At 46.8% G+C, this 15311-nt stretch overlaps 1 protein-coding gene across 3 annotated transcripts in view; it reads right to left on the bottom strand.

Annotated features, from left to right (window-relative positions):
- The window catches only part of SORCS1 (sortilin related VPS10 domain containing receptor 1), a 702133-nt gene that overhangs the window by 104723 nt on the left and 582099 nt on the right, over positions 1-15311 (bottom strand). For all 3 annotated transcript variants that reach the window (XM_077258071.1, XM_077258072.1, XM_077258073.1), the window contains exons 17-18: positions 11103-11216; positions 8646-8817 (exon numbers count right to left, since the gene is read on the bottom strand). In XM_077258071.1, the coding sequence (XP_077114186.1) occupies positions 8646-8817; positions 11103-11216 (286 nt within the window). The remainder of the gene's footprint in view (positions 1-8645; positions 8818-11102; positions 11217-15311) is intronic.

The following is a 15311-nucleotide window of genomic DNA, read 5'->3' as shown; positions in this document are numbered from 1 at the left end:
ACCCCGAGTGTCAGTGTCATTATCCTGTACCCCCAACTGTCAGTGTCATTATCCTGTACCCCCAGTGTCAGTGTCATTATCCTGTACCCCAGCGTCAGTGTCATTATCCTGTACCCCGAGTGTCAGTGTCATTATCCTGTACCCCCAGTGTCAGTGTCATTATCCTGTACCCCCAGTGTCAGTGTCATTATCCTGTACCCCCAGTGTCAGTGTTATTATCCTGTACCCCGAGTGTCAGTGTCATTATCCTGTACCCCCAGTGTCAGTGTTATTATCCTGTACCCCGAGTGTCAGTGCCATTATCCTGTACCCCAAGTGTCAGTGTCATTATCCTGTACCCCCAGTGTCAGTGTTATTATCCTGTACCCCGAGTGTCAGTGTCATTATCCTGTACCCCAGTGTCAGTGTCATTATCCTGTACCCCCAGTGTCAGTGTCATCATCCTGTACCCCCAGTGTCAGTGTCATTATCCTGTACCCCGAGTGTCATTATCCTGTACCCCAAGTGTCAGTGTCATTATCCTGTTCCCCGAGTGTCAGTGTCATTATCCTGTACCCCCAGTGTCAGTGTTATTATCCTGTACCCCCAGTGTCAGTGTTATTATCCTGTACCCCCAGTGTCAGTGTCATTATCCTGTACCCCGAGTGTCAGTGTCATCATCCTGTACCCCCAGTGTCAGCGTCATTATCCTGTACCCCGAGTGTCAGTGTCATTATCCTGTACCCCCAACTGTCAGTGTCATTATCCTGTACCCCCAGTGTCAGTGTCATTATCCTGTACCCCCAGTGTCAGTGTCATTATCCTGTACCCCCAGTGTCAGTGTCATTATCCTGTACCCCGAGTGTCAGTGTCATTATCCTGTACCCCAGCGTCAGTGTCATTATCCTGTACCCCAGCGTCAGTGTCATTATCCTGTACCCCAACTGTCAGTGTCATTATCCTGTACCCCCAGTGTCAGTGTCATTATCCTGTACCCCCAGTGTCAGTGTCATTATCCTGTACCCCGAGTGTCAGTGTCATTATCCTGTACCCCCAGTGTCAGCGTCATTATCCTGTACCCCAAGTGTCAGTGTCATCATCCTGTACCCCCAGTGTCAGTGTCATTATCCTGTACCCCCAGTGTCAGTGTCATTATCCTGTACCCCGAGTGTCAGCGTCATTATCCTGTACCCCCAGTGTCAGTGTCATCACCCTGTACCCCGAGTGTCAGTGTCATCACCCTGTACCCCGAGTGTCAGTGTCATTATCCTGTACCCCCAGTGTCAGTGTCATTATCCTGTACCCCCAGTGTCAGTGTCATTATCCTGTACCCCCAGTGTCAGTGTCATTATCCTGTACCCCCAGTGTCAGTGTCATTATCCTGTACCCCGAGTGTCAGTGTCATTATCCTGTACCCCCAGTGTCAGTGTCATTATCCTGTACCCCCAGTGTCAGTGTCATTATCCTGTACCCCCAGTGTCAGTGTCATTATCCTGTACCCCCAGTGTCAGTGTCATTATCCTGTACCCCAGTGTCAGTGTCATTATCCTGTACCCCCAGTGTCATTATCCTGTACCCCAAGTGTCAGTGTCATTATCCTGTACCCCCAGTGTCAGTGTCATTATCCTGTACCCCCAGTGTCAGTGTCATTATCCTGTACCCCGAGTGTCAGTGTCATTATCCTGCACCCCAGCGTCAGTGTCATTATCCTGTACCCCGAGTGTCAGTGTCATTATCCTGCACCCCAGCGTCAGTGTCATTATCCTGTACCCCCAGTGTCAGTGTCATTATCCTGTACCCCGAGTGTCAGTGTCATTATCCTGTACCCCAAGTGTCAGTGTCATTATCCTGTACCCCCAGTGTCAGTGTCATTATCCTGTACCCCCAGTGTCAGTGTCATTATCCTGTACCCCGAGTGTCAGTGTCATTATCCTGCACCCCAGCGTCAGTGTCATTGTCCTGTACCCCCAGTGTCAGTGTCATTATCCTGTACCCCGAGTGTCACTGTCATTATCCTGTACCCCCAGTGTCAGTGTCATTATCCTGTACCCCCAGCGTCAGTGTCATTATCCTGTACCCCCAGTGTCAGTGTCATTATCCTGTACCCCCAGTGTCAGTGTCATTATCCTGTACCTCCAGTGTCAGTGTCATTATCCTGTACCCCGAGTGTCAGTGTCATTATCCTGTACCCCCAGTGTCAGCGTCATTATCCTGTACCCCGAGTGTCAGTGTCATTATCCTGTACCCCGAGTGTCAGTGTTATTATCCTGTACCCCGAGTGTCAGCGTCATTATCCTGTACCCCGAGTGTCAGCGTCATTATCCTGTACCCCGAGTGTCAGCGTCATTATCCTGTACCCCGAGTGTCAGCGTCATTATCCTGTACCCCCAGTGTCAGCGTCATTATCCTGTACCCCGAGTGTCAGCGTCATCATCCTGTACCCCGAGTGTCAGTGTCATTATCCTGTACCCCAAGTGTCACTGTTTAATGTTTGAATCTGTCAGCAGATTTTTACTATACAATTTTACCGCAGCATGATATAGGGCAGAGACACTGATTCCAGCAATGTGTAACTTACTGTGATGCTTGCTGCATTTTTGATTCCTGTTTTATCTTCAGTTCTCTGAATGCTGAGCTGTGTATAACTCTGTCCATACCCCTGATTGGCAGCTTTCATTGTACACTGTGCATAGGCAGAAAGCTGCACTTGTTGTGGGAGGGATTAGAGAATTATACAAAGCAGTTCACTATGAGGCTCGTGATACCTAGTCCTGGAGTGATAATCCCCTGCTGATAAAACACTGATTTAATTGAAGCTGCAACAAATAACCCAGTAAGCAAAGCAACGTTGGGATCAGAGTCTCAGCTCCCACATCATGGTGGTATAATACACAGAAAAAACCTGCTGGCAGATGCCCTCTAACAGGCTCAGACTGGCTCCCACCCTCCTTGAAGATGATACTTGCCCTGGTCCAGCGATGGTCTCGGCGTCTGCAGCTCGTCCTGAATCGGTCACGTGGTACCGTTCATTAAGGTCATGAATATGCGCATATTCATGACCTTAATGAGCGGCATCACAGGACCGCTCAGGCAGGAAGAAGGTGCTGCGCCGGGAGTCGGGACATAGCGCGAGGGATGTCGGCGAGGCCGTGCAGTGTGGGACAGGTGAGTATGGGGGACAGGGGGGGATGAAGGAGGACTTAAGCTGGCGCGCCATGCAAGATGGGAGCAGGAGTGGGGGCGGGGGTGGAGAGATGAGCCATGCATACAGGGGGGACTATGAGCCATGCATATGGGATGGGACTATGAGCCATGCATACAGGAGGGGGAATATGAGCCATGCATACAGGAGGGGGAATATGAGCCATGCATACAAGGGGGAATATGAGCCATGCATGCAAGGGGGAATATGAGCCGTGCATATGGGATGGAAGGGAGATGAGCCATGCATACAGGAGGGGGAGGGGCATTATACAGTATGGAGAACTGTGTGGCCATTATACAGTATGGAGCATCATGTGTGGTGTTATGATCCGGTGACTTTGGAGCCGCATGAACTTTCTCTGGAGTAGGTGGAAACTGTACTGACCGCAAAACCTGAACTAACACCGCAACTAGAAGTAGCCGTGGGGTGTGCCTAACAAACCCTAGACACCTCGACACAGCCGGAGGACTAAATATCCCTATAGATGGAAATAGGAATACTACCTTGCCTCAGAGCAGAACCCCAAAGGATAGGCAGCCCCCCATGAATATTGACTGTGAGTAGGAGAGGAAAGACACACGCAGGCAGAAAACAGGATTCAGCAAAAGAGGCCACTCTAGCTAAATAGGGAAAGATAGGACAGAATACTAAGCGGTCAGTATTAAAACCCTTCCAAAAATATCCACAGCAGATAATACAAAAAGTTCCACAATCTAACTAAAGACATGGAATGTATATCTGCCACTCCAGAGAATCCAACAAGACTGAGAAAATACTGACACAATCTAAGCTGGACAAAAAAAACACTGAATAGTACAGAATTATTAAGCACACAGCATGTGTGCCACAGAAACAAAACCAGACACTTATCTTTGCTGATTTGGCAGAAGGCAGAAGGAACCAAACCAGGACCAAAACCTCCCAACAACCATGGACAACTGGCAAGGACTAATGAATCCTGCACGCCTAAATACCCCAGTCAGAACTGCAATCAGCATATACACCTGACCAGGACTGCAACTCAGGGACAACTGCATTACCACCTACAACCACCGGAGGGAGCCCAAAAGCAGAATTCACAACAGTACCCCCCCCTCTTGAGGAGGGGTCACTGAACCCTCACCAGAGCCCCCAGGCCGATCAGGACGAGCCAGATGAAAAGCATGAACCAAATCAGCAGCATGGACATCAGAGGCAAAAACCCAAGAATTATCCTCCTGGCCATAACCCTTCCATTTGACAAGATACTGAAGCCTCCGCCTCCAAAAACGAGAATCCAAAATCTTCTCAACCACATACTCCAACTCCCCATCAACCAACACAGGGGCCGGAGGATCAACAGAGGGAACAACGGGTACTACATATTTCCGCAATAAAGATCTATGGAAGACATTATGGATAGCAAAAGAGGCCGGAAGCCCCAATCGAAAAGACACCGGATTAATAATCCCAGAAATCCTATAAGGACCAATAAACCGAGGCTTAAACTTAGGAGAAGAAACCTTCATAGGAACATGACGGGAAGACAACCAGACCAGATCCCCAACCTGAAGCCGGGAACCAACACACCGACGACGGTTAGCAAAACGTTGAGCCTCCTCCTGAGACAACACCAAATTGTCCACCACATGAGCCCAAATCTGCTGCAACCTGTCAACCACCGAATCCACACCAGGACAGTCAGAAGGCTCAACCTGCCCAGAAGAAAAACGAGGATGAAAACCAAAATTACAAAAAAAAGGCGAAACCAAAGTAGCCGAACTAGCCCGATTATTAAGGGCAAACTCGGCCAATGGCAAAAAGGCCACCCAATCATCCTGATCAGCAGACACAAAGCATCTCAAATAAGTCTCCAAGGTCTGATTAGTTCGCTCGGTTTGGCCAGTTGTACTGTTATGATCCGGTGACTTTGGAGCCACATGAACTTTCTCTGGAGTAGGTGGAAACTGTACTGACCGCAAAACCTGAACTAACACCGCAACTAGAAGTAGCCGTGGGGTGTGCTTAACAAACCCTAGACACCTCTACACAGCCGGAAGACTAAATACCCCTATAGATGGAAATAGGAATACTACCTTGCCTCACAGCAGAACCCCAAAGGATAGGCAGCTCCCCACGAATATTGACTGTGAGTAGGAGAGGAAAGACACACGCAGGCAGAAAACAGGATTCAGCAAAAGAGGCCACTCTAGCTAAATAGGGAAAGATAGGACAGAATACTAAGCGGTCAGTATTAAAACCCTTCCAAAAATATCCACAGCAGATAATACAAAAAGTTCCACAATCTAACTAAAGACATGGAATGTATATCTGCCACTCCAGAGAATCCAACAAGACTGAGAAAATACTGACACAATCTAAGCTGGACAAAAAAACACTGAATAGTACAGAATTATTAAGCACACAGCATGTGTGCCACAGAAACAAAACCAGACACTTATCTTTGCTGATTTGGCAGAAGGCAGAAGGAACCAAACCAGGACCAAAACTGTTGTGAATTCCGCTCTTGGGCTCCCTCCGGTGGTTGTAAGTGGCACTTTTGTGAGTTCTGCTCTTGGGCTCCCTCCAGTGGTTTTGAGTGGAATGGCTGCTTCTTGGATTTAGCATCAGCAGCTGCTTCCACTGATCGTCTTTCTGGCTCGGCTATTTTAGTCTGGCCTTATCCCTCAGTCAATGCCAGTTGCCAATTGTTCCTGCTTGGAGTCACAGCTCTTTTGGAATTCTTTGACACTCTGACCAGTTCAGCAAAGATAAGTCCTTGCTTGTCCTTTTGCAGTCCACTTGTTGTGGACTTATTGTTCAGCACATTGTATGTTTTTTCTCTTTAGTCCAGCTTATCAGTATGTATGTATTCAGCTAAGCTGGAAGCTCTGGGCAGCAGATTTTGCCCTCCACACCTTTAGTCAGGTGTGGAGATTTTTACATTCTCTGTGGTGGACTTTTTCTAGTTTTTATTACTGACCGCACAGTGTTCTGTCCTGTACTATCTATCTAGCTAGAAGTGGCCTCCTTTGCTACATCTTGTTTCATTCTACGTATGTCATTTCCCTCTCCACTCACAGTCATTATTTGTGGGGGGCTGTCCTATCCTTTGGGGATTTTCTCTGAGGCAAGATAGCTTTCCTGTTTCTACCTTTTAGGGGTAGTTAGCTCTTAGGCTGTGACGAGGTGTCTAGGGAGTGACAGGAACATCCCACGGTTACTTCTAGTGTTGTGTTGAGATCAGGAACTGCGGTCAGTATAGTTACCACCTGCTCAGAGCTCGTCGCATGTCGCTCCTAAATCACCAGTCCATAACACAAAACCTCCCAACAACCATGGACAACTGGCAAGGACTAATGAATCCTGCACGCCTAAATACCCCAGTCAGAACTGCAATCAGCAGATACACCTGACCAGGACTGCAACTCAGGGACAACTGCATTACCACCTACAACCACCGGAGGGAGCCCAAAAGCAGAATTCACAACAGTGTGGCCAATGGACATCATACAGTATGGAGCATCATGTGTGGCCGGTATGCAGTATGGAGCATTTCTTGTGGCCATTATACAGTATTGAGCATCATTTGGGATCATTATACATTATGGAGCATCATGTGTGGCCGTTATACAGTATGGGGCACTATGTGTGGCCATTATACAGTATGGAGAACTGTGTGTGGCCATTATACAGTATGGAGCATCATGTGTGGTGGCCGTTATACAGTATTGAGTATCATGTGTGGCCATTATACAGTATGGAGCACTGTGTGGCCACTTTTTTTTTGTTTATAATTATTGTATATAAAACAGTGTGATCAGCAGTGCTAAATGGGTGTGGTTGGGACGTGGATATGGATGTGACTAGTTGTGAAATGGGTGTGGTCAGAGGCGTGGCCTAAAATTTGCCACGGCGCACTACGCGCGCGCAAACTTTATACCTCCTTCCCTTCAAAAGTTGGGAGGTATGGTACCGCATTTGCCAGATCACAGCAAGTGCCACAAATCCCATAGGGAATGAATGAGGCCGAACGCAGTGTTGCTGTAAGAGATCCGTTACGCGGCACATGCAGAAAAACTGCCGGATCTGCTGCAAAAGGCGACTTTCACATCAGCGATTCTTGCCAAAGTCACTGCCGATAGTGTCATACTCAGGAAGCACTAAAAGTGCCTAGGGCAGCAGAAACTCTAAATACGGCCCTGGGGGGGCTACATTATATTCTGTGGGGGGACTGTATTATACTCAGGGTACTACATTATATTATGGGGGGCTACATCATACTATATCAGGGGGCTACAGTATACTCTATGGGTGGGCTGCCTTATATTCTGTGGTGGAACTGCATTCTCTCAGGGGACTACATTATATTCTGTGGTGGGTTGCATTATACTATATGAGGGGGGCTGCATTATACCCTATGGGGGTGCTACATTATATTCTATGGTGGGGACTGCGTCATAGGGGGTTGCATTATATTTTGTGGGGTGCTGCATTATATTCTATGAGAGGGGACCGCATTATATTTTATGAGGGGGCTACATTATATTCTGTGAGGGGGCTACCCCAACCCTTGCTACATAATTAAGACGTGAACTACCTTATATTATACCCTGATATTAGCGCTTTTTACCGCACAATTGGTGGTCTTGTATCTATTTCTATGTAGCTACATAGTGGGCCCCAAGAATGATTTTCTCTGGTGGGCCCAAGGTGCCCCAGTCCGACGCTGCCCTCTAATATCAGGATTATTCAGCCATTCTGACATGGATTTTTACAGTAAGTACATCTGCCCCATCAGGTCTAAGAGATCTATCTGATAATGTATACAGCAACCGAATCTGCAGCTGGCCTGCATATTTCCGCCTTATGTGTCCTAATTTTTCTCTTTTGGACACTGCGGACTCAGCGCTCCTTACACAAATATTAATCTGTTTCTGTATTCCCATTAATCTTCATTCCCTCCGCTACATAATTGGTTATCTCAGACTACTATTTCTCGGTACAGTAATTGGTCATTGATTAGTGAGTCTGGCGGCATAAATAACAGCTGTGAGGACAATGAAGCCCCCTCTCGGCACAGCACGGACCGCCGGGCTCAGCGCCTTATTTCACTTGTCTCATGCAATTCTGGATCCATCCATTTTTATATTGCCGATGACCACGACGATAAACTGCTGTAAATGAACTCTCCGTCATCGGCCGGTAATGGTTAATAATTGCAGGGACACTGGCATTATTAAATTGTAATCAGTAGAACGCTGCGAAAAATGCAAAGCATCCTGGGAAATCGACTGTAGAATAAAATCTCTACCTCTCTGAATCCCAATTAAAGGGGCAAACCTTGCCCCATAGACTTGTCTAATAATAAAACGAATGTGTATGAGCCGCACGCAGTACCAGAGACAGCCACACGGACATGAGTGGCGCTGTTGTGGTGGAGACACACAGTATACTCAGCAGTGTACATGTGAACCCATACCTCCTCTAACTGCAGTACAAATGTGACATTGTGTCCTTGTTCTGCAGTCAGCTTCCCGTCCATCGTAGTGACTCGGAGCCCGTGCGGAGCTTTCCCCGGACACTGCTGAGGTTTGGCCGTGTACTGTTCTCTTACACCGTCCGTGCAGTTGTTGGATACAACCTTTCTATAACTGAGATATTATCTGTATAAATTCCATGCAGAACGACACAAGAAGATCCATACAGTACGGAATGATACGTGAAGAAACTCACAATACATTTCCATCTATTGAGCAGAGAAGAAGACTCTCTACAATGTCCCAAACATGAAAAAATCTTTTATATATAGAGGAGATTTTCCCGGAGAAATTAAGACACATTGGAATCTGACTACAGAATCCGACTACTCAGAGTTTGTTTGTAGTCTGTTACCATGGAGACAATCAGCAGCTACTGCAAAGTAGTTACATTTACTATTTTGGACACATTGGGATAGTGCACAGACTTCAGTAATGTTGATTTTTACTCTAGGACGCTGCAGTGCACCCTAAATAGCTGCATGACGTGTAGAATACGATCTGCGTGTCTGCACAATGTAAAGATTCTATAACGTGCACATCTAAACACAGCCGGAGCTACAATAGCTGACCAATGAGATTGCAGGGGGTGTACTCGCGCCCATCTGATAAAGACGATACGTCATAAATACCTAAAGGTCTCCATATACATTAGACAAAGTCTGGCCGTACCTGCTAATATCAGAGGGATCGGCCGACAGTCTAATGTGTATGAAGACCCCTTAATCTGGATTTTAATTCCTGCCATTTTGTTCTTTAGGAGATAAGCTGCTGTCAGAGTGCACTATTCCCTTAGATGAACGCTCTGCCGAGCCCAACGTTCATATGTTTGGTGATGTTGGAAGAAATAGCTGATGACCGATTGATTGCTCGTCCATCAGCATTGTATCCTATGTACAGTTGTGCTCAAAAGTTGACATACCCTGGCAGAATTTTTGCTTTCTTGGCCTTTTTTTCAGAGAATATGAATGATAACACCAAAACATTTCTCCACTCATGGTTAGTGGTTGGGTGAAGCAATTTATTGTCAGACTACTGTGTTTTCTCTTTGTAAATCATAATGACAACCCAAAGCATCCAAATGACCCTGATCAAAAGTTCATATCCCCTGGAGATTTTGGCCTGATGACATGCACAGAAGTTGACACAAATGGGTGTGAATGGCTACTAAATAGGGTTGAGCGACTTTTAGTTTTATAGGATCGGGTCGGGTTTCACGAAACCCGACTTTCTCAAAAGTCGGGTCGAGTGAAATCGGTCGATCCTATAAAAAAGTCGGGGTCGGCCGAAACTCGAAACCCAATGCAGTGCAATGGGATACTATGGTTCCTCTCCTTCAGGCCCTGGGATCCATATTTAAGTGTAAAATAAAGAATTAAAATAAAAAATATTGCTATACTCACCTCTCCGACGAGCCCTGGTAGTAATCGGCATCTTCCGTTCCTAAGAATGAGCGCGTTCAGGGCCTTAGAAGATGTCACGGCTTTGTGATTGGTCGCAGCGGCCCACGTGACCGCTCAGCGACCAATCACAAGCCGTGACGTAATTCTCTATGACGAAGGGAACAACATTCCTATTGTAAAGCACAGAGGTAGATCGCTGATGTTTTGGGGATGTGTGAGCTACAAAGGCACAGTAAACTTGGTCAAAGTTGAAGGAAAGATGAATGCAGCACGTTATCAGCAAATACTGGAGGCAAATGTTCAATCATCAGCACGGAAGCTGCGCATGGGATGTACTTGGACGTTCCAACATCACAATGATCCAAAACTCAAGGCCAAGTCGACCTGTCATTGGCTACAGCAGAACAAAGTGAAGGTTCTGGAGTTGCCATCTCAGTCTCCTGACCTCAATATCATTGAGCCACTCTGGGGAGAAAGACTTCAAGCTGTCATTGGTGTTAGAGGGGGCAACACACAGTACTTAGAAATGGGGTATGTCAACTTTTGATCAGGGTCATTTGGATGTTTTGGGTTGTCATTATGATTTAAAAAGATAAAACACAGTAGTCTGACAATAGATGGCTTCACCCAACCACTGACCATGAGTGGCGAAAAAGTGTTGGTGTTATCATTCATATTCTCTGAAAAAAGGCCAAGAAAGCAAAAATTCTGCTGGAGTATGTAAACTTCTGAGCACAACTGTACTTGGACAAAATGCCATTTAATAACTTAATTTTAATAAACATAAACATCACCAGAGTTATCAGTGATTACAGAGCTCCTGGGTAGGTTTACATGAATGTAAAACATTAATGATAATAATCACCAGGGTCTGAAGGGTTAAGGTATTTCTGCTAGATTAATTATCCATAAACTTAAAAAAAAAAAAAAAAAGGAAACAATACCCCACCCATTGAATATATCTGGGATCAGGTGTATGTGGAGCGTGTCACCTACCCGGTGCTGTTCAGGTAACTTTGCCCCAGGCTGCAATCTTTGGACAAGGATGAAGGGTTGTACCAAAACGCAGGCAGGCACTGACCGTTACTGTGTCGCTCGTAGCCATAATCACTAAGGGGAGAGCGGAGATCATTAGGACAAAGTGATGGTTAATAATAATAATCCAATTTTAACTTTTATTGATTTTATAATATTAATCATTTTCTTTCATTTTTATGATATTCGTACTGCACATTCCCAGGTTGATCTCTTTAATTGATGAGTCTGGATTGATGTGCATCAATTTAATCAGTTTTCTGGTTTTATGTAAATGAAGCTTAATCTCTGTATAAATGAAAACGTTCTGCAACTTTCCAATGGTAATGATGAGGAATGGAAAAACAAAGTGTAAGATATTAGTATTCTGTCAGTAATCTGGCTCTGCTCTCTGCTGAGAAGTGGACACAATTGTATCCAGTGTAGACAATGCTCTGTGAGCTCAGAAGTTGTAACAGTCAAGAGACTCGTGCAGCAGTAGCTGGTGTGTTCAGCTCACTGTGGTGTGCAACATTTCAGGCACCTTTGATCCCATAAAGTGGGGTGTGTGTATGTGTGTGTTCTGTATGTATGTGTGTGTGTGCATGTGTGTGTGTCTGTATGTCTGTCTGTATGTGTGTGTATGGATGTGTCTGCGTGTGTATGTGTGTGTGTATGTGTGTGCATGTGTGTGTGTTCTGTATGTATATGTGTGTGTATGTGTGTGTATGTGTGCATGTGTGTGCGTTCTGTATGTATGCGTGTGTGTGTGTCTGTATGTCTGTCTGTATGTGTGTATGGATGTGTCTGCATGTGTGTGTGTGTGTGTGTGTGTGTATGTGTGTGCATGTGTGTGTGTTCTGTATGTATGTGTGTGTGTGTGCATGTGTGTGTTTGTCTGTATGTGTGTGTATGGATGTGTCTGTATGTGTGTGTGTATGTGTGGTGTGCATGTGTGTGTCTGTATGTCTGTCTGCATGTGTGTGTATGTGTGCATGTGTGTGCGTTCTGTATGTATGCGTGTGTGTGTGTGTGTGTCTGTATGTCTGTCTGTATGTGTGTATGGATGTGTGTGTGTGTGTGTGTAAGTGTGTGCATGTGTGTGTGTTCTGTATGTATGCGTGTGTCTGCATGTGTGTGTGTGTGTGTATGTGTGTGTGTTCTGTATGTATGCATGACTGTGTCTGCATGTGTGTGTTTTGTATGTATGCGTGTGACTGTGTGTGCATGTGTGTGTTCTGTATGTATGCGTGTGTCTGCATGTGTGTGTGTATGTGTGCATGTGTGTGTGTTCTGTATATATGTGTGTGTGTGTGTATTTGTGTGTATGTACGGTATGTGTGTGTGTGTGTGTGTATGTACGGTATATGTGTGCTTTCCTAGGGAGCCGACCACTTGCTCCTCCAATATCGTCCAGATGTATAGAGAGAAGGATTAGCACTCCAGTACAGGATGGTTAGTAGGACTTTATTGAGCCTTAGTAATATTCTAAATGCAAATATAAACGCTGCAAACAAAAGTGATGTCATTAACCATAGCTCGGAGTTGGTCAACGTTTCGCATGAATGACCCTTCATCAGGCTCTCACATGGGGTAACTGGATCAAACAAGAGGTAAGAACCAGGTGCCCCCATTAGAAAACCGTATGATATAGATTGTTTCTGCATTTTTAGTCACTGACAGTAAAAGATGGTGGAAACGGGGCTGAGTAACTAAATATTGTAGAACTACATACTTGTACCTTTATGCAGGATGTAAGTATAGTGGGTGCAGGGCTTGCTGTCGCACCCTGGAGCCTAATGGGGGCTTTAAAGATCTCATTGGTCCATATGGAAACCCCAATACTTTTAAGACCTATGATTATTGGGGGCCCTGGGGGAGATATGACATTAGGGCCCATGAGCTTCAGGTTACACACTGACTTGATACAAAATATTAACCAAATGCTTTGGGACCCAACTTCCCCGGATAACTCCATGACTGTTCCAAAGCCCATTTTGCTTGCACTCCATTACCCCCAACCTGTGAGCTACACTCCGCTCATCCGGCTATCGTTGTTCCCCAACTATTATCTACTAATAATGGCTTTCTGTCTCCATTTCCCATCTCCATTACTTCCGATCCCTCTCCTCCTAAACATTGTTCAGGGAATCACTTACCAAATTATGATCCAATCTAATCAAACCCATGGGGAAATGAAGGCCTATTAGTTCATTGTGCAATCCCTTTTCTTCTTTCCCAGTAGATCACTGGGACCCGACCAGTAGACTATTTTCAATTATATTCTCTCAGTAATCGGGAACCAGTACATGGAAAAACAGAGAAGAGTGAAGTTGGAGCCATTCTGTTAATGTCAGTAAATTGGAAATGCCGGAGAGGAACGGCTCATCTGTAGGAAGAGACAAAGACCTAGCTTTCAGAACATAAGGACACGCCATTATTCGGGTCCTCCTCAAAACACTGTTGCCTTCTAGTCAGTCCTGTGATCCCTGTGGCTCAATGAGTCGCATTACGCTACAGCCAGATCTGTACTGGAGGCTTCCGAATATCTAAATGTGGGATCAAGTTGGACATGTAGAGGTTTCCTCTAATCAGGATCACCCCGGGTTGGGTGTTAGCGCTGACCTCCACTGTCTCCTCCAATCAAGACCACCCCGGGTTGGGTGTTAGCGCTGACCTCCACTGTCTCCTCCAATCAAGACCACCCCGGGTTGGGTGTTAGCGCTGACCTCCACTGTCTCCTCCAATCAAGACCAACCCGGGTTGGGTGTTAGCGCTGACCTCCGCTGTCTCCTCCAATCAAGACCGCCCCGAGTTGGGTGTTAGCACTGACCTCCGCTGTCTCTGCTGTCTCCTCCAATCAGGACCACCCCGGGTTGGGTGTTAGCACTGACCTCCGCTGTCTCTGCTGTCTCCTCCAATCAGGACCACCCCGGGTTGGGTGTTAGCACTGACCTCCGCTGTCTCTGCTGTCTCTTCCAATCAGGACCACCCCGGGTTGGGTGTTAGTGCTGCCCTCCGCTGTCTCTGCTGTTTCCTCCAAACATGATCACCCCAGGTTGGGTGTTAGAGCTGACCTCCGCTGCCTCCTCCAGTCATGATCACCTCGGGTTGGGTGTTAGCACTGCCCTCTGCTGTCTCTGCTATCTCCTCCAATCAGGATCACCCTGGGTTGGGTGTTAGCGCTGCCCTCCGCTGTTGCTGCTGTCTCCTCCAATCACGATCACCCCGGGTTGGGTGTTAGAGCTGACCTTCGCTGCCTCCTCCAATCACGATCACCCTGGGTTGGGTGTTAGCGCTGACCTCCACTGTCTCCTCCAATCAAGACCACCCCAGGTTGGGTGTTAGCGCTGACCTCCGCTGTCTCCTCCAATCAAGACCACCCCGGGTTGGGTGTTAGCGCTGACCTCCGCTGTCTCCTCCAATCAAGACCGCCCAGAGTTGGGTGTTAGCGCTGCCCTCCGCTGTCTCCTCCAATCAGGATCACCCTGGGTTGGGTGTTAGCGCTGCCCTCCGCTGTCTCCTCCAATCAGGATCACCCTGGGTTGGGTGTTAGCGCTGCCCTCCGCTGTCTCTGCTGTTTCCTCCAATCAGGATCACCCCGGGTTGGGTGTTAGAGCTGACCTCCGCTGCCTCCTCCAATCATGATCACCTCGGGTTGGGTGTTAGCGCTGACCTTCGCTGCCTCCTCAAATCACGATCACCACAGGATGGGTTTTAGAGCTGACCTCCGCTGTCTCCTCCAATCACGATCACCCCAGGTTGGGTTTTAGCGCTGACCTCCGCTGCCTCCTCTAATCACGATCACCCCGGGTTCGGTGTTAGCGCTGCCCTCCGCTGTCCGGGATCCCGGCGTCGGATTTTTATATACAACTTATATATAACCTTTAAGATTCAATCTTCTGACAAAACTTGCACAAAAGTTTTTCTAGTGTGCCTTAAAGTTGTGAGGCCGAGTGAATCCAAGCGTTCAGCTCCTCAGTCGGCATAATAGCATTTATCGACAAATTACTAAGGCAGGAATCTCGCGCTCAGTAACACGGAGCCCGGGGGGCTTAATAATCTCATTGTAAAAGAGCTTTTTACTAGGAACCGTCTGCGGACCGCTGGAGGGATCCTAACATAATATTTTATTTCTTAAATTACATTCAGCACCAGAGAGCGGCGCATTCAGGATGACTCTAATTCAGC

The sequence above is a fragment of the Ranitomeya variabilis genome, chromosome 4 (genome assembly GCF_051348905.1).
Source record: "Ranitomeya variabilis isolate aRanVar5 chromosome 4, aRanVar5.hap1, whole genome shotgun sequence".
Taxonomy (NCBI): Eukaryota; Metazoa; Chordata; class Amphibia; order Anura; family Dendrobatidae; genus Ranitomeya; species Ranitomeya variabilis.
The sequence above is the reverse complement of the archived record's forward strand: the minus strand, read 5'-3'. Positions and strand labels throughout refer to the sequence as shown.